Source organism: Amblyomma americanum, chromosome 1 (assembly GCF_052857255.1).
Source record: "Amblyomma americanum isolate KBUSLIRL-KWMA chromosome 1, ASM5285725v1, whole genome shotgun sequence".
Taxonomy (NCBI): Eukaryota; Metazoa; Arthropoda; class Arachnida; order Ixodida; family Ixodidae; genus Amblyomma; species Amblyomma americanum.
The window spans coordinates 488,378,253-488,404,024 of NC_135497.1; the positions used below are offsets into that span (position 1 = coordinate 488,378,253).

Below are 25,772 nucleotides of genomic sequence, written 5' to 3' on the forward strand. Positions count from 1 at the left end.
GAGAGAAAAAGAAAACCAGTTTGACCCAAAAGAGATGTAGGAAGGCATTGTAGAAATTATTCAAGAGAAGACGCTCGGTAAGGAATGGATGCGTAAGGTTCAGGGGGGAAAAAAATGGAAAAAAAACTCGTAAATATTAAAAACACGGGCAAATAAAAATGGATGCTTTTGGGCAGCAATTTGACTTTTCAGTTTAAACTGAGAAAAAGAACAATAAGAGTACACTTCATGAGATGACGTGCTTGCAGACAAAGACAGTAAAGGAAAATAACAACACACTCGGCTGCGCCGAAGTAATAACTTTATTTCTGAAGAAGTCGATTCGCGCCTTTTATGTGCCAGAGGGACAGAGCTGCTGCACGTGCACTTACTACCAGAGGTGTCTGCAGGAGGCCTACAAAAAAAAAAGCTAAAAAAAACAGCTGGTCTCGTGAAATAACAGCCTGGAACATTCATCACCCGAACGAAACAGAAGTAAAATATGCGACAACAAAAACATGAGAAAGTGTTGCCATAGCAAGGTTAATAAAAGCCAACATTACGTACATCATACATATATCTAAACATTGCACATACGGCTAAAAGAACTATAAAAAGAAGTAAGAAACAGATTAACTATGTATACGTAGAGACAAGATAAAAGGTAACAGACAGCGACAAAAACACGATAAAAACCATGGCTAAGGCCGAGTCAGTAAGTGCCAGCAACTAACGTAACTTTGACAAACAATGTTAAAATGCAATGCACGAAGGGCTAGAAATGGGTAAAAATAATTAATATGACATGAACAGGCGTAGGAACAGGCGTAAGAAACTTCACTTCATGAACAGGCATAGAAAAGGGACACCCATATCCATGTGCCTCGTGCTAGCTTTCCTTGGTACTTGCACTGTTGCACTTGATTCACGAATTTCACGCGGAGAAGACAGGCTGCGGCACCTGCAGTCAGCTCAGGCTTGCTCCTCAAGGGAGCCGTGCTTCCTCCAACTAGAGAGATTTAGTATAGTGTGATCCACTTCCGCGAGGAGCCACTGCGCATGCACAGGTCATCCTGAAGACTCCACAAGGTACCAGGTGCCGGCCAGCTGTTTGCATGCCTGCCCCGTCGGGAGCAGTCATCGCGTGCACACTGGTGGTGCGCGGAAGCAGATCACGCTATGCTAATCTCTGTTGATGCACGCCGCCGTGCCGGTTGCAGCGTGCTGTCACGCGGATAGAGCGGCCGCAGACGCCTGGCAGGTTCAGATCTGGACATTGCGCTTCAGTCTGCTTGCGTTTGTTGCCGCGAGCATGCGCAGACCGGCTCCGGCACACGTGCAGGAGTACAGGCACACGACGCGGGATCTCGCTTTGGTTGCGCACGCGCCTTGACCATCCCAGAGGAGGTATGCTGGACCAAAACAACACAAAGCAAGAGTTCCAGAAACCTTATTCACTGGTGACGAATACTTCTAATTTTTGAATACCAAACATTCGGATCGAATCTTATATCGACTACTTTACTATTCGTCTGAATATTCAAAATTATCGAATATTTACACATGCCTAGTCAACTGCTCTTTTTTTTTTTGCTTCGACTGCTTTCTTGCTGAAAAAAAAGACCAAGATACACTCTAAGTGGCTTTTAACCGCATATAACTACCACATTATGCTATCACCAAAAAAAAATGGTAAATCATCTGTACTAAAAACCGTATTTACTCGTGTAATTTGTGCCCACACATAATCTGCGCACCCCCAACATTTTTACCCGGATTTTTTGAACAAAACTTTTACTTGCATATTTTGCGCGATCCCTGCTGCGTCAGACCACCAGCATCTATGCGGGTGCGTGCAAGGTAGGCTTGGAAAAATAAGTGCGGCCGCGTCGCGGTGTGCGGTTGCGAAAGGTGCAAGTGGGGAGGGCACGAATTGTGCGCCATTTATCCGGCTCACTCGTGCCGGCGATCGCTTTCCTGGACAAACAGTTGTGCGCGCCCCCGAATCCGAAACTGCCGAACCGAACCGTTTGCTGTTGGCATTGCCGCTAGTCAGCCGGGCTGCACACAAGGGTGCCGTTTTATCGCCCGTTATCTCCTTTGCCTCCCACTGCTGGCTGCGCGATTGTATCATAGCGCGTTTATTGCTTCGAGCTGCGCACGTGCCGTCATGCCATCCTGTGGGGAGCTACAAAACGTGGGGAAAGGTTGGAGGGGTATGTTTGAGTCAGCCCTTTTTTTTGCCCACCGAGTGGTGCGAGATGGGGGCCTACATATAGGTGGCAATGTACAGTATGTATGATCTTTGTAGAGTTTTTTGAGATGTGTTTAGAAAATTTTCGCATAATTTGTGCATGCTCTTTTTGAAGCCTTAATTTAAAGAAAAAAAGTGCACAAGTTATACGAGTAAATACTGTAATATTCACCGGGACCAACCAAAAACTGCGTTTTGAAGTGAACATCGAAAAAAAGTGCCAAATTTTAAAAAATAAAAAGATTTCCAACCCCTAGTGATGATTTGTCAAGAAAAAATTATCCCTGCCTTACATGGAAGAAGATTTGGAAAGATAACTTTTTTGTTCTTGTTTGCTCCTGCTGCAGGCCGCCTGTGAGTGGGGTGAAGGAGGAACCCAGCTGGGACTCTGACCCTGAGGATGAACGGTTACGGGATCTCAAGGAACGAGACGAGTTTGCAGCCCGGCTGCGTGATCGGGACAAAGACAAGACGCGCAACATTGTCGAGCGCTCAGACAAAAGGGCATGTGGCGTTCTCTTTACTGCTCACCTTGTCTTAAATACTGTTAAAGTTGGTGCCTCACTTCGTGGGGTGTGAGATCTGCTTGATTGTTGCCTCGAGCTTGACTCTTTTTAGGACTGCTTTTTGAGGATTCTACCAAGAAGCCAATTGTAGGAGATTCCTGAGTGGTGGGAATCTCTGTGAAAGGAATCAAAAAAACATTGGCAGTTGGTGGAAAGACATTGTGTTCACTGACTGGCCTTCAGATGCTTGTGCACTTCTTATAAAGATGTGAATTGCACATCACATGAGAAGAATATAGATAATGCAGGTGATTACACTCTAGTTGTATTTCATACATTTATTTGCCCAATGTTAGCCATCGATCATCCTGTAACTTGGACAGTTTATTACTTTCAGCATGGAAGTGACGCTCCACATGGGTTCATGTTTACTGTTTACTAAAATATCATCATCAGCCCAACTGTGCCCACTGCAGGACCAGGGCCTCTTGTTTGTGTCCCCTTTCTTTCGTCTTCATCTTTTTTTGCGCTATTTTTCCAGCATGCAACAACTTCAACTCACCCTGTTTTGCATCCTTGTGTAAGGGCGTCTCCCATATTCCTCCAATTAGCCCTGTCCTGTGCCAGCTGTGGCCACCTCACCCCCTTAACGTTCTCATCACACCTGACTTTCTGCTAGACTTGCCTTCTCTTGGAATCCACTCCGCTGCTTTTAAGAACCAGCAGTTATCTTGCCTTCGCATTACATGCCCTGCCCAAGCCCATTTCTTTCTCTTGATTTCTACTAAGATGTCATTAACCCGCGTTTGTTCCCTCACCCACTCGGCCCACTTCCGGGGTCTCTTAACGGTACACCTATCACTTTCCTTTCCGTGGCTTGCTGCGTTATCCTCAGTTTAAGTTGAACCATTTTCTTTAGCCTCCACATTTCTGCCCCGTAGGTGAGTATCGGCAAGGTACAGCTGTATATACTTTTCTCTTGAAGGATATTGGTAAACTGCCATTAAATCATCTCAGGAAACCTACAAAATACGCACCACTCCAGTCTTATCCTTCTAGTTATTTCCCTCTCATGATCCAGATCAGCTGTCACTACGTATTTCCTTACCACTTCCAGCACCTCCCTACCAATTGTGAGCTGCTGTTTTCTTCCTTAACTGTTGAAGGTTACTTTGGATTTCTGCATATTAATTTGTAGACCAAGAGTACTGCTCTGCCTGTCTAAATCATTGGTCATGTTTTGCAGTTCATCCCCTGTCAGGAATTGTCATCAGCGAATCGCAGATTACTAAGGTGCTCTTCATTAACTCTTATTCCCAACTGTTCCTAATCCAGGCTTCTGAATTCCTCCTCTAAAACGGGCGGTGAATAGCGTGTGTGAGATTGTGTCTCCCTGCCTGACACCCGTCCTCACTGGAATTTTATTCTTGACTTTTTGAAGGACTGTGATGGTGCAGCCGTTATAGATATCAGCCAGTATTTTCACATAAGGCTGATCTACACCCTGATTTTGTAATGACTGCTAAGGTTTCGACTAAGTCAAATGTTTTCTCGTAATCTGTAAAAGCTGTAAATTGGGGTTGGTTATATTCTGCATATTTCTCTATCACGGGATTGACAGTGTTAATATGATCCATTTTCGAGTAGCCATTGTGAAAGCCTTAAAGTGATATCTGTGAATATAATTAAAGGGGTTGGGACATCAAATTTTGAGGCTATAGTAAGCTTGTTATGGGCTTCCTCTGTATGGAAGGTCACCCATGGCGAAGTATTGGACGCAACAAGCGCTTAAAATATATTTTAATTGAGTTCCAAAGAGTCCCTAAGTGCTCTTTCTCACGATCGAGGCCCATCGCTAGCGCTGTAGGTGGTGACGTAGAGCCCCGGGCACAATATCAGTGAATAGTAGTGACATCACAACACAGTAACGTGACGTACTATGAACGGCGACGCGCGACATCAGCGAGGGGCTGCTTCGGCGACTCAGCTGTCGGTGTGCTGATCGGCATATATGCTATTGCTGACGCACCAGCCGGCACCTTATATCGGCGGCCAAGCGAAACCTTCGCGTCGATGACTCTCTTGTTTGCACCTTCGCCGCAATACGAATAAGCAAAATGAGCGACTACATTTCATATGTTCACCCTTCAGCTCACCTGCAATACCAATAGGCCTAGCTTGTCCGCCAGGTTTGTACGTGCAATGTCGGCGATTGTGGAGAGCGAGTTCACAAGTTTTAGCGGTTACATATGGTCATCAAGCGTAGTTTTGACAACAGTGACCTTAAATCGAGGATTGTTAACAACTTAGAATGCAAATACATCAAGTGGAAAGCGCCGCTGGTAGGCGGTGTGACCTAGTCTGTCGGCCAATGCTGCAGGCGCCCGCGGCGGCAGCTAGCATTCGTCGGTGTCGCTTGAGGGCAACAAATTAAGCCATTTTGTTTATCTCAAATGGGTGCCGAACATACCTCTAGATATGCCGATTTAAATTCAAGTACTGGACTCATCGGGAAAAGAAAAAAGCAGTTACGTGTCAAAAACACCGGTCCTACGCGCTCTCAACAACCTGGCCATGAAGCATTCCCCAGGCTGGCGCTCACATTCTTCGGCGATTCTTGCAAAGTTATCGCACTGCGCAAACAAGTAAACCCGCAACCGGCACAAAAGAGATGAGCTTGCTTAACCTAAGTGGAGCGCGGCTTGCAATTCTTGAGAACTAACCCACAATTGGTGCCTGTATACAGATGCAGATATGTAAACAAACGTAGCGCCGAGATGCAGTCGTCGTCATGGGCGCATTCCTGGAGGAGTTACGTACCCGTGCGGTTAATTCTGAACCCTGTACAATTGTCTGGAAGCATTCATTTAGCGAATACATGGACTGTTTGCTAAACTAGCAGCAGATATCGTAATCAGCAGCTACAGGACCCTGAGCAGTCTCGCAGTGCAGCTGCGCGGGCGGCGTGAAGTGAAGACAGAGACGGGTTTTTCGGTAGGAAAAGTCAGGCATCGTGTCGCTGTAATGTGACCAGGGTCAGCTACGGGCCACCGACACATACGTCCGCCGAGCATTGGCGTAGGCGTGGCAAAGCGAAATACAATGCAGAAACTGCGTTGGCATACGCGGTATGGCGACTGAGAGATCAGCCGAAGCGAGCCGCTTGGTTTCAGGACTCAGTGTCGTTCCTCGCTTGCTTGGCTTTTCTCAGCACATCGCAGTACCGACCAAATTTGTCGGCATATGATTTCGAAAGGCGCTGCTGTGCACAGCATGTGTACGAGAGCAGACGACGCAGCAATACGTGCGTCACAACTTTTGGGGCCCATGTGACCAGGGTTGCTGCTCTTTCCTGATCGTGATGTCACAGCACACTCCGGCACTCAGAAACCGAAACCGAAATCGCTCAGTATAAATAATGCAATAATAAATTATTCACCGCACTTATATGAATTGCGCAGCGTGTATCATACGTCCTGGGGCAATACGCAACGTTTGAAACAAAGAACACGCCAACCAAAAATTTGGTGTCTCCACCCCTTTAAGGACAACAATCACTAGGGATGTGTGAATATTCGAAATTTCGAATTCGAATCGAATATGTTATGTAGTCTCTTCATATTCATATTCGAGAAATCGATATTCGAGAATTTCCAAATATTTGGAAATTCCCGAATTTTCGAACATTCGTCATTGGGCAAAAAGGATGTCAAAATGCACCCTCTTTGGGCTGTTGCAAACCAGTTCCGTTGCTGCTTCCACCATGCTAGCGCAGGGTGCGCACAACAGCCCACTGAGCAATGTGGCAACGCCCAAAGAGCCCTTATTGGTCTATACCACCCCTACTTTCATGAATGTGTCCATGGCAAAACTGCAGTATTTTGGGAAATTCTCTGACATTCGAGCTTAAAGTGCCAGGAAAACAATGCAAATGCGTCCTCTTCGCTTCCTTCTGTGGCGTTTATTGAGTGGACCAATCGCATTCGGCACTTCTTGACTTGACCTCGAGCGGAATTCCAAAAGTGGGCTTTTTTACATTTGCCACCTGATAACAAGATAACTGACCACCCACTCCGAACAATCACAGTGAGACAGTGCACTGATTTTTCTTTGTTCCCTCCATAATATGTTACATAGTGGGTGAGGGAACAAACGCGGGTTGATGACATCCTAGTTGAAATGAAGAGGAAGAAATGGGCCTGGGCAGGGGGCATGTAATGCGAAGACAAGATAGCCAATGGTCCTTAAGGGTAACGGATGGATTCCAAGAGAAGGCAAGCATAGCAGGGGGCGGCAGAAGGTTAGGTGGCCGGATGAGATTTAAGAAGTTTTTGGAGATACGGTGGCCATAGCTGGCACTGGACGGGGTCATTGGAGAGGCCTTTGCTCTGCAGTGGGCGTAGTTAGGCTGATGATGAGGATGTACAAAGCATTGAATTTTAGTATTCGGCATTGGAGGGGTCACATTAATGTAAGAGGCCAGGATTTGAGCTGAGGTTCGTTTTGCTGCTTTTGCAGGCACTCTGAGCTCTATTGCAAGGTTCAATGATGCATACAACTATAGCTTTCCCATAGCAAGGATCCTGGGAGGGTATCCCCCTTATCCCCACTTTACTTTAGGAGGACTCTGTAATTGTTCATTGTCTGATTGTGCAGCCAGTCGTCGTGCACGTAAGGAGCACTTTCTGATAGAGGCTGTAAAGAGTGACACTGACCAGTCAGTTTTTTTTCCACCAGCTCCGCTATGATGGAATTCCATCAACAACTCATCTGTCGACACATCACCAGTTAAGAGTGGGAACGCATTTTTCTTGTGACAGAATGTTCTGTTTCAACTCTGCTTTAATGCACTGTGCAGCAAATTAGCCTGAATGTTTTGTTACAAATAATTGAGAGCATGGTACTCTTTGTCCATTATTTGTTATTTAAAGGGACACTGAGGAAAACCCTATCAATTTTTTTTTGTTAGCAAAATCTGATACTTCGGCATTTCATGGCTTTGTTGCCGCTTATCTGGGAGCGATGCATTTGTTTCAAGGAAATTTGGATTCGAAGTTGCAAAAGTTTTTCCCGCCGCTTCGATTCAAACTCAAGAACTCTTATGACGACACGGAGAACTCTTATGACGTCACAGGACAGAGTGACGTGAAACGTGACGTAAACGGAGACTCCGTGATTTCTGGCGGCTAGCGGTGCGGTCTAGCAGCTGCTGAAATGAAAGCTACCGCCGCCGCACGTTGAAGGCATCTTTCGGGGGTCGCTACCGTCACTCTGTTTACGTTTGCACCGGCGTCTTGCCAGCGTTGCGATGGATCCCGTTCCCGAACCCGACGACGTAGTTGTCGCAAAATTTCCGGCCTGCATTTCAGCGACCTCAGCCCCACAGAGCGTGCGATGCTTTTGAGGGAGCACAGTTAGGTTAGGCGCCGGCGGGTCGTTTCCCCCTTCCTCAGTGAGCAGCCGTTGCAAACTAAATATCATAACCCCAGTGCGGGGAGCCGCGAGGCGCCAGGACAAGGTCGGCGCGTTGCGCCAATCGGAGGCTGGCCGGGGCTTTGGGGCCAACGCATTGTGATTCCTTGAACGGCGCGGTTGCACGAGACAGCAGGCGGCGTCGAGGTCTCCCACGGTTGCAAGGGTCAAGTTGTTTATTTTATTGCCACAAAAAACAGATAGGTGCTCAAGGGCGGTCGCGTTTAAAGTGGGCGCCTTGAAACTAAAGCCGACGTACGACGCTTCAACAGCTTTCGCTAGATCCAACGGGTCCACTGGATTGGGCTCTCTCGCTCACTTGCATGTACCTTCAGATGTGTACCGTTAATGGATCAAATTAGCCGAGAGCTCGAAAAGAACAGCTCCGCTCAACTGCCGAAGTTATTGAATTACATCACAACGCGCACTTCGCCGCGGAGCCCATTGAGTCTGGCCGGGCCGGCGGCGGCTGGCGCACTCGGCGCGAAATAGAGACATGCTCCAAGTCTCCCCGCCAGTGCGGTCAGAGTGCGCCGAAGCCGTCGAAGGCGTCGGTGGTCAAGCGCAGTTGGAGTATAGAGGGTCTCGCTTTGGCCGACGTGACGTCGCCGTGCAGCGCGCGTGTGCGTGTTATGCCGGAGCATAAACGCGCCTTAACAGAGCATGCGCTTAACCGCTAACCAACGTATTCGGTGGCGGCATCTATGGGAGCCACTGAAACCCCCGCCCACTCACTGAATAAAAAAAAAAATCCCGTGCCGAGGTTCGGAATCGAACCACGGCCATTTGCGTTTGAGGCGGGGACGCTACCACACTGCCACGACGGCTCAAGTAGTAATTATCAGTAAAGGCGCATCTAGTGAATGCACTCTTCTGATGCAGAAATCTCCGTGCTTTCGCTACGTATATCCTGGCCTAACAGAGCTAGGCTATCAGCAATTTTCCTGAACTGTCTTGTACCTTGTCTCCCGTCGTCCCTAATAAACGATTTCCGTTAAGTAGTTTGAAGTTGACTGGCACAGCCGGGAATGTTTCGCCTGGCGAGCGTGCGAAGACACAAGTGCTGACATGTACGATTACCGACCATTGTGCCATCATAGTTTTTCATCGACCGTGGCGATCATCTGACAAGCCTTAACAGGCTCCTTCAAAGCTAAACTATAGCACTAGAAGCGGCACTTGGAGTTCCTCTGCTGTTCGGCGCTTGTAAATCGAGGCGCGTCAAAAACAAAACCACGGGGCACGCAAAGCTCATTGACGCGAAGCGCCTTAACAAATCGAAACTCTCCTGGCCGCCTGTGGCGCCGCCAAGCATCGGTTTTCTTTGCTTCCAACATTCAGGTTGCCTTTTGTCTGCCTTCTTTGTGTGATAAAAGTGCACTATCGGTTTTAAAAGAAAACTTACTTCAATATTGAACCGCGCAATCTTCCTTTGTCAGCCTCAGAGATTCGCTACCCATGTAGGAAGGACAATTCCTCCAAGGTGGCGTCTCTTGTCCTACGACGTCACCACGCTTGTACTTGCGAGTTTGGCCTGTGGCGGCGATACCTGTATTTTGGTTCTTACTATTTTCTACCTTACAAGAGCTTTGTTATCAGTAAGAGCGGCGTTTTTGTGATCAGGAGCTGGTATTCTATCGATACAAGCCAACTTCAATTTCTCCTCAGTGTCCCTTTAATAGCAAATGGCATCTTGTGGTAATGGGGATTATTTTGAGCCAGTCTCCCTCTGAGCACAATGACCTCATCTCACTTGCGCAGTCTTTATGTCTTACTCTGCCTCCTTTTTTTTGCTGCTGCTTCCACTTTCGTTGTGAGTGAGGCCCATTCCTGCATTTGTTGAGGCAGCATTTGCATGCACAGGCATTTGAAGAGGCTGCCAAACGCCTGAAACTGGAGGCGGAAGACAGGCAACGGATCCTGCCTCGGCTGCGGGTGGAGTCACGGCGCAAGTATTTAGAGAAGCGGAAAGATGACAAGCTGGTTGAGCTGGAAGCCGACATCCACGACGAGCAGTTCCTCTTCTCTGATGTCAGGTGCGTGCTTCCCTCTGTTTCATTCAAAGCCCTCCAGATTTTGGATCTTTGCATTGGTGAAGCCATTCTTCCTGCCACTTTCTTAACGAGAATAACTGGTGAAGAGTTTCAGCAAGGAAGTGGCTTAGAAGTGTCTGCTGAAGAATAAGCACGCAAGGTAGTGGCCTGTGTACAAGTGCTCACAAAATCCCCGTTTTCCAGCTGCCTTAGAGCCAGCAGTTGAGGCCCCCACACTTTTCAGTTCTTGGGCATGTTAGAGTGCCAAAAAATGGTCTGAATTCTGCGTTCTAAAAACTTTTGTAGGCACCTGTACATGGCTTCATTTGTAGTGCGTATGTTCTCCATTGGGAAAATCCTCTGAATAAAAACATTCCAAGTTACAGCGGGCAGTGCACGATGTTGATGCTGCATAATGCATGGTTGAAGGGATTGTTGAAAGAGTATGTGGTAGCTTGTGCTGTTTAGCCGGAAAAAAAAAAGCAAGTTGGCACCTTATTATCTGCCAAAAACACAAACTGGATACAGGGGGTACATTGTATATCAGGGGTTCTGAGACTGAGCTCCTTGGAGTGTTTTTGGGGTTCCCCGAGCACCTAAAATTGTGCACTGGTACCTTTCTTTTACAGACTTTATTGTGGTACTCATCACACTGTGGCTGTTCATTGCAGACAGTTCCACTGTGCAGCCAGTCATGATTCAATTAATTTGGACATTTTGCATGCATGTCGGGCTGGAAGGAACACAAGCCACGACATGCGGGGTTCCCCGAGGCTAAAAACATTCAGAACCCCCGCCTTATATTAAGTGGTGCAGTGGTGGGCTTGTTGCATTGTTTTCACTGCACCGGAGTCTGCCCCATATGGGAGATGGGCCAGTGCAGTGCCAATTCCAACAACTGACATAACGAAAAGGTGCTGAGGGTGGACACTTCACTTCCCACCTGCAATTAGTGCATGCTATGATAGGGTGTGCACATGCACTTGTACCTTGGCTGTTACTGCAGCCGCCATTCTACGCCACTCATAATAGAGGGGAAGAACTGGGAAAACAAGAACGGGGCATTTGGCTTCACGAGGAAAGTGTACAACAGCTGCACCTTACCGGTACTCATCTATGGGGCAGAAACATGGAGGCTGACAAAAGGGTACAACTTAAATTGAGGACAACACAGTGAGCTATGCGAATGAAAATGATAGGTGTAATGTTGAGGTACTGGAAGAGGGAAAAGTGGGTCAGGAAATAAGCACAGGTAATGATATCCTGATCAAAATCCTCAAGAAGAAATGGGCTTGTGTGGAAAAAGGCGGAGTGCATGTAGCAGGTTGTCTGAGATCATGAATGACATTTTACCAATATTCCTGAAGAGAAAACTAAACGACAGCTGTGTCTTACCGGCTTTCACCTATGGATGAAGCAGAAACATGGAGGCTGACGAAAAGGGTTCAGCTTAACCCTTTTTAAGGCACAGCCTCTGTGCATGTCTCACATGCATACAAATGGTACAATTTCAGCCATGATGTCTCTAGGGATTGAATGACATCACTTTCAATCTCTTTCGACCACTAGTTTTGTAGGAAAAAAAAAGTAAGAGGTGTAGAGTTGCGCCAATGGCTTAGTAAAAGATAAATCATTTTGGTATGTGTTCTGTACCTCGGTCTCTTGGACATATAAGACAACTCGGACTAGAATTGAAAATTTCTTCAAAAAGTATCATGAGGCAGCTCATTGGTGGGAAAGGCTGAAACGCTCAATAGTTTTTCAAAGTGGTTTTTTATTGTGCCTAGATGCCTCTCGTCGAACTTTGCACCAGCGCTTGTAAAAACATGCAGAACACCAAGGAGGTCTATTAGTCAAAGTTAAAAATGCATTGAATGGTTGGTTTATAGTTCTGTAGTATTCAGCACATAAAAGTATTGTACATAGGTGCATCTTTGCACTTGCAAATGTCCTCTTAAAGGTGCACTAAAGAGGACTCTGAGCTCACCTTTTTTCCGCGGGAACTCGATCTACACGCTCTAAGCATTCTTAGAAACTTCAAATTATTATCCTGTGTGGCCGATTTCCCTATTAAATTGGATTAAACGTCCTGGCTCCTGCCTTCTTTTTTTTTTTAAACTGACCTCCAATAGTATGAGGAGTCGACCAATGCATGGAGTCTTGGTTGACTCAAAGGCGCCAAAAGGTGCATATTCCCCATAGGAAAGCATTGCTGCGCACTGTGCCACAGGCCGCTGAGCGAAGAGCCATCTCATTGCATTTAGAGGAACTAGGGCACTTTATGTGTGAGCGGTGTAAGCCGCTGTGTCCCCACCGTGGATACAAATCCAGTTTGCTGTAAAGCTTCGCCCACATTCAGGGCTGCCGAGCAGAATTCCTTGATGACAAAAAGTAGGCTATTGGTAAAGCTTTTCTTGTTACCTAAAATCACACAAGATTGTAGGCTCGTTTGGTTTAGTCAGTCATTTAAAAGCTCATTTTTTTCACTGCTGTGATTGGACCACTCTTTTTATTGTTGGGCTTGGAAACTGGTGGCGTGTTGGGAACATGGTCACGTGTTGACGCTGTCTGCTATTCTGATGGACGCAGGCTGACAGAGCGTGAGCGTAAGGAACTCGAGTATAAGCAGAAAGTGCTTCAGCTGGCCAAGGAGCATGATCAAGCACGGGATCTGGAGAAGGTCCAGCGCTACCGCATGCCCCAGGAGCGCAAGGGGAAGGTAAGCTGGGGGGGGGGGGAATGGGAAGGGCCACAAAGTTCTCGAGTGAGCATTCACTAAATTTCCATCTAAATTTGATGCATTTGGAAAACTGTGCTTAAGTGGATCTGTGAGGGAGTAGTCAAGATTTACAGTAGAATCTTGATAACAGAACTCTCGCCTCATAATTGGTTGGCATCGTATTAAGGCAGTGCCACTGAAGTCTCGTTAATCGGAACGGAAATCAGGTAAATGAAGCTAGAAATAAAACCGAAACTGCAACTTGTATTTACCCAATTCCGATGCGCACTTTTCTAAAGGAAACTTGCATCTCAAAATGGCATGCACATTGCGGCTGGAAACAAAACAGGAACCACGCTGTAGCCAACCCCACTCTCATTACTGTCACGAAACGGCAGTTGGCATGGTTGGCATCCTGATCCCAACCGTGTGCTTGGTACAGCGAGCTCGCTTATAACGGACATGAGCCTCGCGCGCCGTCCGTACGTTATATCCCGAAGTTTGTAGTAAATGGACCACAGCTTTAAAGACACTTGATTTGTCAAAACACAAAATCTATTTCTTTGCTAAAAAGTCCGTGATGGACGTCTGTTTTTTCAGCGCAGATCCGATGAGGGTGGCTCTCTATGTAGCTCATTGCTACAGGTGCGCTAATGGGCGCTGGCTCCAAAGTTTCATCCTCGTCTGATTCCTCCGCATCACTCTCGTCCCGCACTTCAGAAATGATGCCCTCGTCCATGCACGGTTCCGCGGTGTCGGTGTCATCGGCAGAAATAAAATCATTCCTACCAATGTCATGACTCCCCATGTCGGAGTCGACGAAGCACTGCCACAAATCGCCGCCGGGCTGGTCATCTTCCGAAGCATTAGGCTCAGCATCAGACACTGTGTCTGCGAAGCCGGCCTTGCGGAAGCAGTTCCACACGCAAGTGGCCGTCACCTCCGCCCAGGCTGCTTTCACCATCTCTACCGCTGAATATAATGCAACTCGAAGCGGCAAGTTGGCAGCCGGGCGGTCAACAGCGATGAGCAAGCACTGCACAATGTAACGCCTATACGATGCTTTAAAGGCACAAATTATGCGAAAGTCAAGCGGCTGCACTTAAGAAGTGGTATTGGGCGGCAGGAAAAGCAGAGTTACTGCCGTCAGGGAAATTCGCATGTAGTGCGCTGAGCAGTTGTCCAGCGCAAGTAGCACGCGTCTGCATTGCCTCTGCATGTCGCGATCAAACTCGCTCAGCCACTCTGTGAATAAATGGCCAGCGCTTTTCATTTCGTGACCGCTCCGGGCACGGTGTTCCCGTCCGCCATCCCGAATTACAACCAGGGCCCGAGATTTGAACGAAGCAAACGGAACGTCCACTCTGCAACAAGGGTGACAAAAGCGCGCGATGGGGTAGACGTGCAACGTGCACAAGCGGCAATCAAACTACAGGTGCAGGCGCACAGCGTTAGCGGAGAGACCAATAAGGGGCGTTCGTGAGCATCAGTGCTTAGCCTCCTCTATTTTTTCCGTGCCTGGTCGAAGGCTGCTGAACCGCCGTCTGACTCTGCCGTGTTTCTCCGCGGGGCGGCGCTGCCAGCCCTGGATGGATGGGTGTGCGCGTAGTTGCGGCCGGCTGCAGGGGCTTCGGTGGCCGCAGAATAAGCCTGGGCTTTGCCTACTTAGCAAAGGACCAACTTGACCTAAGCCATTACCAATTCATGGCTACAACAAAGAGGAATGCTCTTGTATATCATCTGGGAAATAAACGCCAGTTAATTGTGAGTCAGCAGCGCCGAGCGCCTCGGCACCAAATTTTTGCTTGTGTGTTTTCTTCCAAATTTTTGCAATGGTTCTCTCGAAGTCAACCTTGTTCATATGCCCCGCAGTGTTCTGGCCTGTTCATTAACAGAGAAAGGAGAGCGATGGCAGAACACTCCCTGGCTGACTCTGAGGGAACATGCGTTGTGCTCACTGCCGAGAAATCAACACATGATAGTCAACACCACCACAAAAAATACGTCACTCTGCCTTATGTCCGAAGTGGCAGCGAAACCATCGCCCGAATCCTCAGAAAAGGGGGTCTCCAGGTTGCGCACAAGTCTACTAGCACTGCTGCGCTTGCTTACCTGTTCCCAAAATCGGCCACGGAGAAAAAGAGCCAAAGCCATTATCTACAAAATTCCTTGCGCCGACTGCGACGAAAGCTACATCGCGAAGCCAGAAATATATAAAAGAAAATTCGGCAGCACAAAAACGACATCCGCAACTATGCAAGAAAGCGCAATCCTGTAACCAAGTATTTCTAAGACACAGAATCAACTTCGACGAAACCAGCATACTCGGAACCAGAACAAGGTGGCTAAAACGCTCTTCCTCGAATCCTGGCACATTCAAACGACTCCGAACAACATCAACAGTACAAAGAGAAACCTCCCCGCTGTATACTAACGGGGACTGCGCTCTGCAGCTTTCCACTGAACGTCACCACACAGTCTGACAACGTGACTCATAGCTTTAACCATGTTCCAGGATATCCAGCGTTGCGCAATGGCTCCTCAGGTTGCATCACGTGCCGCCAAGCGAGTGAGCGGCTTAACCCATGAAGGGGCGCTCTCTAAAAGGCAAGCTGCAACTCGCCCACAGTCACATATACCTGATGAAGTAACCGAGTCGGTTATTTTGTAAGGTTGTGGTTGGTGACTTTCTTGGTTGACTTTCTTTCAACCTAAATTAATATGTGCTATGGCTTATTGCTGTGTGCCAGGATGTACCATATTTACGCGCATAATTTGAGCACTTTTTATTCAGAAATTAGGGCTCCAAGAAGGGGGTTTCACAAGCGCGACTTAAAAAACTCCACAATGGTCATAACACGCAATATAGGTATAGTGTATGTAGCTGCGTATACGTTAGCACCCGGACTCGCACCCCACGCTGCCTGCCCCCCGAAAAAAAGTTCACTCTAAATGAAAGGCCGCCCCCCCCCCCCCCCCCCAACCTTCCCTCGCGGGATGGCGTGAAGGTGCATGCACAAAGCTGAATAAGATGCTAAACCACGTCATTGCTTGCTGCCCAGCCAATTGTTCGGTAGTTCCGGATTCCGTAAGTTTGCTTTCGCAACTTCGTCCGGGAAAGCAGTCGCAAATCAATAAATCAATTGTCACACCACACAATTCTTTAACAGTACCGCACGAGCGTCGACCAAACTGCTTGTCGGCGCCTTATCACGGCGCGGAGCTGAGAAGCCAGCGAGAATAGCCACGTGCGCACAAGTTTTCTGACACAACTATTGTCGTCTATGGGCAAACTTGTGCGCACGCGGTTATTCTCGCTGGCTTTGCCGCTCCACGCCGTGATAAGGCGCTGACAAGCACTTTGAAACTTGCCGTATAGTTGTGATATCCCATCGCAAGACATGACCGAACAACCGAACACAAGCCGTCAGAGCCACCAAGAAAAGCATAGCCGGCAGTCGAGTCACATGCATCAGCCAAACAAACAGCGGTGTTGGCTCTTCTATCAGCTGCCGATCCTCCCCGGAAGTGCTGCTGGCCATTCCGAATGGTGATGCCGCTGGCGCCGCCGCGATTGTAACAGCGGCCTCTGACATCACCATGAACGCCCAGTGCACAAAAGATTCAAAAAGCCTTCCAAACAAACACGCGGAATAGCCTAATGCTACTGGGTACAGCCATAGGGTAGAGCCCGCGTGCATGATGGTGGTCTAGCGCAGCGCGGTGCGTAAAATATGCGAGTAAAAAATTTTTTTTGTAAACCCGGGTGATAAGTTAAGGGTGCGCAAATTATGCGAGGGTGCAAATTATGCGCGTAAATACGGTAAGTCTGACGCAAAGCGGGAGACCGAAGGCATTTCCTTGCACGAGATTCCAAGCGACAATGAACTAAGAGCGCAGTGGTTAAAAGTTATCTCTAGAAAGAACTGGGTGCCGAATGCCACATCTTGGTATTCGGTCGTCTGCAGCAAGCATTTTCTTTCAAGCGACTACAAGGAAGTATGCACAACCCGGAAGCTGAAAAGAGGTGTGACTCCAAGCGTTTTTCTGGACTATCTGCAAGAGACCGCGCAGCGATAATGCTGTACGAAAACGGGAAGCGTCCATTCCATGCCCCATGCTCCTGGCCGATGCTGCTTCCAAGCCGATAGATGCAAGTAGCCTTTGTCCCGACGTCGTCGGTTGGTCTCCACTACCAACTACGTTGTCTCCAGTACTTCAAAGCTCTGCAAACATGGGTGATTCAATCAGTAACAGTGAGCATGTGGTCGAGCCGGAAGCCTCAACACCGAGAACTGCAAAAGACAAGGTGACACAGGCTGACATCCGCAGTTCTGTTTCTGTTGCGAACGCCAGAAGTGCCGACGAAAAGAGCAGGACTTGAAAACCCGAAAAGAGCTACTGAAACAAACAGTGGACAAGTACAAGGAGGAACTAAGGCAACTGAAAGAGGACTGTCATCTTGCTGCTTTTGCCGGTGTCGTCAAAGCAGCGAATGAAAAGCACTTATGTGCAAGCCTTCTGGTCGACCAAGTCAAAAACATTTCAAAAATCAGGCCAACCTGGTCCGAGCTTGTTGTGCATCATTGCATAATTTTAAGGAACCTGCCAACACAGGTGTACGAGCACGTCCGCAAAGAAGGTCTCCTGAAACTGCCATGCAGCTCTACTTTGCAAAGATTCCTCGGAGTCAATTCAGGCGAGGTAGGCTTCACATCTCTTGTTAAGCAATGCCTTGAGGCAGAGGCAACGGGCCTAAAAGCCGAGCATGCCAAGGTGGGCTCGTTAGTAGTTGATGAGATGCGAATGCAGCAGAGGCTTCAATATAACAAGCAGAGAGGTTCATTTGTGAGGGAAGTAGACCTGGGGAACAGCACGGAAGAAAGAGCTAGTAGTGATCCTATTTTAGCCAACTCACTTCTGTGTTTTGTGCTAGTAGGGCTTTCGGTGCGCATCCGGATACCTGTGGGGTATTTCATCACGAGAAACTGCACTGGCCAGAAGCTGTTTTCCCTGATAAAGTACGTCCTAAAAGAATTGGAAATAATTGGCTTTAAGATTGTACAGATTCTGGCCGGTAATCACAAACTCAACATTCTTGCTTTTCAACTGCTGTATATGATAGAAATTTAATGCACTGCATAAAGCACCTTCAAGATCCGACACGAAACTTGTTTCTCGCATTTGACCAATGCCACATAATTAAGAATGTGGGATCCCAATTCCTTGCCCGTGACCTCAGTAAGGACGGCGAGGTTTCCTCCTCCCACCTCAAAGACCTCTACAAGATGCAACAAGAGAGCATCGTGAAGCCTGTTCGTTTTTAACGCGTAAGCACATCTTTCCGTCAAACATTGAGAAAATGAATGTTTCAAAGGCTGTGCAGGTCCTCTCGCCTCCGGTCACTGCTGCGCTCAAGCTCCTCGAAGAACAAGCAGGACACACCTGTGACATGAGCATTGCAGCTGTGGGTCCAACAGCCATGTTTATGGACACGATGCACCACTGATTTCTTCTAATGGATGTGAGCAATTGCGTGCAGCACATTCATAAAAAAATGCCAGACAGCAGGCAATACGACTCTGTCGAAGATGCGCGTCTGAGTTGGCTGACAACGTCCTTCTTAAGCTATCTTGAAGACATGCGGCGTAACTGCCAAGCGAAACAGTTCTTAAGCAAAGAAACATATCAAGCGCTTGTGATGACGACAAAATCAACGTGGAAGGCATCAAGTACCTCATTGCTAATGAAAGGTTCAAGTTTGTTTTGACCAGAAAATTTTCTTTGGACCCCATAGAGTCGTTTCTTGGGTGGTTGAGGTGGTCTGCTGGAAGCAGTGATCAGACAGACGCTAGAGCGGTACTCACTGGTGTAGAGAAGGCCTTGAACACTGGCTTAGTGTCTGCTTCCCAGGACAGCAACATTATAGGAATGGAAAGGCAAGCACTTGGAACCCTGAGCAGTACACACAAACCTGCAGTCACCCAGCGCGCAGACGACTTTCCACCGGAGGCGAAAAATCTCCTCGAAGACTTTCTGGGGAGACAGAAAACGTTGCTGCCAGCGCTGGACACTGCAGCACTTGCGATGTTAGGAGGATATTTGGCTCGTGTTTTTCAAGAAAAAAATTGATTGCAGCAGCTGCACTCATCTGCACCCAGTGACAGTTTGATCTGCCATCAGGACAGAGGAGGCCTCCTCTATCCTTCAGTGCAGTTTGTGTACGTTCTGTACGCCCTGAAGAACTACGTCGAGGTGTTGCTCAACAAAAGAAGATTTTTAGCAAAACCCCTGCAAGCTGCAGTCAACAATGCAGTTGATGCTCTTGCAGAACATGGAGCACTGAAATGTGAGCGTGCTTGCAATCACCACAGCCAGCTTCTGAAACTCATCTGCAGAAAGTTTTTCCAGCCTGTTTTTGCAAACTATGCTTTATCTGTGACTGACAGGAACTACGTAGTGAAGCCGTTCACATCAGTCTCCATCTAGAAAGCTGTTAAAGTTGTGAAAACTTTTTTGTGCATATATGTTTTATTCTAACTACGGCAGTAAAAATTTTTTCATTCACTCATCCTTCACAAAAATGCTTCCTTAATGTTCCTACTAATATATTGGATCAGATATGACTTGTGCTGAGAATGCGTGTTTTGTACAAAGAAACACACTAATAAGTATCGTCAATAAAGCTGAAAACTGAGGAATTCATCTCGGTGCTGCAGCAACATTCAATCTGTATGCCTGGCCACCGCTTTCAGAATTTGCTCGATGAGCAGTTAATTAAAGTACATGTGCACCTGGCTTAACAAAAACAACTTGGCACTTTCACAATCTTGCCCGCATATCACGCGTGCTTTACTAAGAGAAGAGGAGTATACACAGTAGCAGAATTGCACGCCGCGTTTTACGCTGCATGCAACTGCTCCTACCACGTCGTCTGCTCCACCCAGGGCTGCGCGCGCCACTCGTTGGCAGCTTCGCGTATGAGCGCGAACGGCACCTAACAACGGCTTTCCCCTTGGTTGAGCGGGCATGAAAAAAATTGAGGAGGCTATGGTCAGTGCAGCTGCCTCTTGGCTCCCACGGAAGGCTTGCTTCACTGAGTGTGCTCTCCGCGATCAGCACCGGCAGCAATGCGGTTAATCACGGAGGCCACTCACAGTTTTGCAAGAGAGTGAGGAGAGGGGAGCGGAGTTGCGAGGAAGGGCGGGAGGGCGATCTTGGAAGGATATGCACACACACTGCGTGCAGTGTGTCGGCGGAGAAAGGGTAGCTCGCTTGAGAGGGGCACGAAAGGGTCTGGGCAGTTCGCCTGTGATGAGTCTCGGGAAAACATACTGCGCGCCGGGTGCATAAAGAGGTTGGAGGCAGGTTATCTCGCATTGCAGCGCCGGGTTTACGCTGTCCGTTCGCTGTAACCGATCAGTAGGGCTTAGTGACGTTCGCTATACGTGTGATTTTGTGCCGTTGAAATAATGTATATTTTGACGTTTGCGCTGGTCTCGTTTGTTGTAAGCAAAAGTTCGTCTTAAGTGGGGCCGTTATATGTGGGCTCGACTGTATTGCAGTGTATAAGCTTGTCTTTGGCAGACCAACCGCGGCTCCCCACACTATTTCCCTGAAAAGGAAGATGAAATCCCAACTGTGCTTCATTTACCCGCATCATTGTGTGTTGCTTCAGAATCTGAAAACCATTGGCAGTTCAATTTGCTACCGTGTACTGTAGTCCACTGACTGTGTGTGCGAAATGCATTTCGACAGTGGTTACGTCAGCGTACATAGTTTTCCAAAAACATGCTGCAAATCCTGATGCGTATGACTTCACTGTTGAGCAAGAGCAAACTGGCCTTGTTCGCCAGACAAGCGGGGTTTCTCCTTTCTGTATTTTTCGATTCCTGAGCTTACATAGAATCTAATTGAACACTTGTTTTTATGTGTGCTCCAGAAATATTCTTTAATCAACAGTCTGTGGCCAGTGGGGGTGCTGCTTCAAGTCCTGGAAAACAAGCCGCGAACACAGTTTTCAAAGTGCGCATGTGGGGCGCGGAATACAGCTAGTGTGGCATTTGGGCCTTCGTTTGAAAGGTCATTTTTCACGTTTTATAATGCACGTGCTCTCCTTTGTCAAGAGCACTGCAAGGCATTTGCAGCATCAAAAAATTCTAACATGAAATTTTAGAAACAGCGAGGAGTCACCGGCGAGAAAAATTGGAGGGGACACTTAAAGGGGCTTTGAAAGGGACTGCAATATAAAGTTGCGGTATGCCTGTGAAATTAAAGCACACCGCTTCACGAATATCCTTCAGCAAGAACGTTTTTGATGCACTTTGTAGAGGCTGGATTGCTTGTAGTCAGAACTTGAATTTCAGCATCTTCATTATGCCTTTCCCTCAGCTCTCATCACATTTTGAACTCTGGAAGGTCGGCGCTCTTCCACTGGCCCCACATCCGGGGGTGGAGCTTCCTGACCCACTGGAGCTACGCCCCTTATTGGCTGCGGCCATGGTAGCTGCCTGACCTCTGAAAGAATCAAACCAATAGCCATCTCTGAACTGGTATATGCAAGAGCAGTGCGACGGAGGAGGGTGCAAGCATGAAAAAGTCACTGGAAAGGGCTTGCCAACTTTTGCGCATGATTGTCTGTCCGCTGCTGCGTATTGAAGTGTATTACAGTAATCCCTCGTTATAACAAAGTCAGTGGGACGGCGAAAAAAGTTCGTTATAAGCGGTAATTCGATATAGGCGACCATTTGAGAAAATCTAAAGCAGTCGAGCTTTAATTGCGCCGCAACGGCGAGGAAGTCAGAATACAATGTACTCAGTGAAGCAAAACTTTATTCAGGTGCAAAAAGGGCAGTGAGTTTTGGCTCTTTCAAGTTCTTAAGAGGTGCACGCAACCCCTGCTCTAATCTGACCAAGCAGTGCACGAGGCCGCAGTCGCCACTCATGCATTCAACCTTCAGGGTATTTCGAATTGTGAAGGCAGTGGCCGCTTTCATGCGGGAGGTGGGAGGGGGGTCACGTAGGCTGAGTCTGAGGTTGTGTTTGCTCTGCTCAAAAAACTATTAGCCGCTCATTGTAGGTACTCAGCGCGATCGTGAAAACTGAACGGTCTTGCAGTAGGGGCTTCGCATGATTACTGGGCAGTTTTTTTTCCCGAGGTGTATGGCTGTGAAGTTTGCAGCTGAGTTTTTCGGTGCACCGTTGTCGACGACACTGTGCTAATTCTATGGTTCGAGTGTCAATGCTCGCACAGCGACGCGTCCGCGCTGTTGACAGATGTCTAGGAACAAAATTCAATGACCCTACCATGCATTTAGACCGTTTGTCTAGTTGGATGGCGCGAAGCAAGCATGACTGGCTCGAGAAAATCACAAAAACACCATGGTTGCATTGACTTGCCTTGTTGACAGCTTGACTCGCCGCTGGCGACACTCGGATTTTTCATGTTTTCGGAAAATTATAGGTCGATTTGCACCGTCAAAAGTGGAACGAAGCTAGGGGCGGTGTTTTATTGCAATGCAGGCTGACTATGGCGAGTGGCAAGCAAATTTCTACACCGGCTTCCCCAAGGTTGTCTTCCCGATTTGTTAATGTAGCTCCTCGCGTTGAACACGGCAAAGGGCGTGCGACCAGCAGTCACTTGCGTCCAGGCAGCAGCTCAACAACACTGTTGTTCACGCTTGCAAGCGCAACCTGCGGGTCGCCTTCTCGTTTGAAGCAAAAACTCTCGGGAATGACGTTGTTCGTGCGCTTTCGAGAGTTTTGTCTGCTTTGGCCGATGTGAAACGGTTAGGCTTAGCGACGACTACGGCAGCCAAGGAGCAGCTCAGTTCGTTGCCGAAAGCTCAACTCGCTCGTGACTCGCAAGCGTGAATGGGTCATAATCGGAGGGACACTTCTTTTCTGCTTTTTGGCACATTTCAGCGCTAGAAATGTCCTTTAGAGCGGTAAAATTTTGCTCACTGGGAGCACCCCTTGGAATGCTACAGCGCAAATCTGCCTGCAGTCTTTTGGCCACTTTTCGGCATCCAAGAAACCGTGGTTTTCTGGCTTTGCAAAGCGTCACGAAAATTTTATTTTCATTTGGATTCTATCATGCGGGACACCAGTGAAGCAATTGCGACCGGTTCGGGCGTGCTTCCATTTGCATCCGCTGTGAACAGCTGGGGGCACTCATCACTCGCTTGATACTCGTTACTAGGCAGGTCAGTCGTAGGTTTGGTACTTTTGTGGCTTGTTCTGTGCCTGCCTGAGACTAATTCGTCGGCGGTATTAATTTGTCACTGCATGCGCAAAAGGGTCGCTGCTGTGGCGGTGATGCCTGCACTCGCCACTTTGCTCTAAGCGGGTCAAGCTCTTCGTGCACTTCAAGTAATGCGGCTTAAAATGCATGCATTTGGGTCGGGACTGGAAGAAATTTCAAATGAAGCGATATTTCGAGTAAAGCGATTTCGTTATAACAAGGGATTACTGTATTTGGCTCAGGCGTTCATGACAACACAATGCAGTGATTGAGTGAGTTGATGTGCTCCCTTCGGAAGGTGTTTCAGCGCCCCTTTAAGATCTGCTTTCAGGGTATGACGAGATAGCTGGACGGGTTAATGCCCATATACGCAGAATAGGCCATTTTCTACTTAAAATTCTTAGGTTTCTGGAAGTTGCCATACCACTCCTGGTGCAGTGGTGCAGCGGGTTAAGCAATGCTCCACTGCTCTGTGATGACAGGTGCTGCCTTTTTAACTGCACAGTTTGCTCACAACCCGATGGGCAGGTTGTGATGACGTCACAAGGTTACGTGACCTAGGTGGCCCACCTGCCTCCTAGGTTGCTTCTCTGGGGATTTTTGATAGATTTTTCGCTCATGGTTTTTCTGCGACACGAGCTCATAGTGCTATTGCGTTAAAATTAAATCCAGGAGGGGGTTAGCGTAAATTTCAACATACAACTTATTGAGCATTTTTCCCTGCCACCAGGTTCGTTTGGCATCCTCTTTGGAAGTGTCTTGATAGTCACACAGCTTTAACTGTATATATTTTAACGGAAAAATGCCATCTATGTAGAAAACTCCTCAGGCATTGGGAAAACTGGAATGCGGCATCGCTTAACCAAGGCGAGAGGTAAACGCAGTAGCGGATACGGCTGAGCTGGTGCTATTTCCTTGGTCGGCCATTCTTTGCCCCAGCAATGATGGCAAAACTAGAATATTTTGTTAAAAATACCCGGAAATGATTTTAATGTTCTTATTTTAGTGCAACAGATCTATAGAGTGGGTCTTTTTGAGTATTCGTGTCATATTTAAATGCTCTGCATGGACCCGATAATTTACAGTTAAACCTTGATACAGTTAAACCTGGTTATAACAAAATTGGAAAAAGTCCGAGGTTTTTCGTCACATCCAGGTTTTCGTTATATGCAGTTTTCGCGTGAAAATTTTAAAGGACTCTGCAGACCAAAATAAAAAATACATGTAGGTGCAATCACCTCGAAAATGTTTGCAGAAAACAGAGTTACTTGAAGTCAGAAACATGGAGAAGAGTTTCGAGATCACACTGATAGCGCGACTGCGGTAGCAGCCGGCCGCCACCTCCGCTGCGGCTCGCGCAACGCCGCTGCGAATGGCGTTGGGAGGGAGGGGGAGGCGGGGCTCCGCAACCGAGCTAGAGGAGAACGCACACGGCTGCGCCGCTTAAGGGGAGACGCGGGTGTTGGCATGGTAAAAAAATGCAACAATTTTGATTTTTCAATAATGGCATATTCGGATTCAGTAGACTCTAGAGCACCTACCTGCAAAGTTTCAAGTTCTCATTGAACTTCTAACTACTTTAAAATCGATATATTTGACGCCTCCAAAGCACTGAAATGGTGAATTCAGAGTAAAATGTGGCAGCGCATCACGCCCTTCGCTTCCCACAATTGCGTCCCCGATGGCTGCCATCTTTGTCTTATTCTTACTTGTCTTTGACTTATCCAATAGCTGGATCCCTTCTCTACATGCTTGTATTACTAACTATTAAGAAATCCTCTTGTAACGGCTGCATTTAACTATTTTCTGAGGCCTCTACAACAACCTCTGAATGGCTGGTGCACGCATTTCAAATGCCATTTTCTCAGCTGCACGTTTTTGCCAACATGACTACCCTTGTGAAAGTTTTTGTTGTGTTTTTATAGTACAGTTTCAATTAATCTTATGCCGTTGAATTCGGAAAGAACCGAAGTATGGAGCTATGCTGTTTTTGAATGGCTTAGCCGAACATATCAAATTTTCTGACTAATGATGTAGCCGAATTATATTTGGTAATTAGGGAACTTCGACATTATTGAACATTTTTATATGATGATATATCTCAATAAGAATATAAATAGTATAGCTCTGCATGGCAGGTCTTTGGTTACAGCTGCATGTCAATCAGAGCCAAAAAAGGTGGATGGAAAGCATCTTAAGGACCTGTAAGAAATTAGGTAATTAGGCTTCAGTTATTTTTCCATAATATGAGAACTCATTGAGATATATTATAACTAATTATATTTTGAAAAGAAGAGGAAAGAATACATACACATGCCTAATGTCATTGAAATATCTCTAATAAAAAAAAATTTCGTTTGAAGACCCGCGTCTCTCCTTATGTTAAGGACAATGCAGTTAGCTATGGAAAGAAAAATAATAGGTGTACCGTTAAGAGACCGGTTGTGGAGTTCACTGACCTTTCCGCGAACTCGTTGGTCTTGTGTTCGCAAGGAAGGCCGCTCCAGTGGGGTCGGAAGTCGCCAACAAAGGGACCCGTCCCCGTCTCGGCCTCCCCTGCTTGCGG

At 47.4% G+C, this 25,772-nt stretch overlaps 1 protein-coding gene and 1 pseudogene across 2 annotated transcripts in view; both read left to right on the forward strand.

Moving 5' to 3' along the window:
• l(2)37Cb (DEAH-box helicase 16 lethal (2) 37Cb) overlaps nt 1-25,772 on the forward strand; it is a 551,956-nt gene that overhangs the window by 43,618 nt on the left and 482,566 nt on the right. For both annotated transcript variants that reach the window (XM_077650750.1, XM_077650749.1), the window contains exons 4-6: nt 2,581-2,737; nt 10,075-10,247; nt 12,834-12,963. In XM_077650750.1, the coding sequence (XP_077506876.1) occupies nt 2,581-2,737; nt 10,075-10,247; nt 12,834-12,963 (460 nt within the window). The remainder of the gene's footprint in view (nt 1-2,580; nt 2,738-10,074; nt 10,248-12,833; nt 12,964-25,772) is intronic.
• LOC144118315 (uncharacterized) overlaps nt 18,326-25,772 on the forward strand; it is a 29,208-nt pseudogene continuing 21,761 nt past the window's right edge.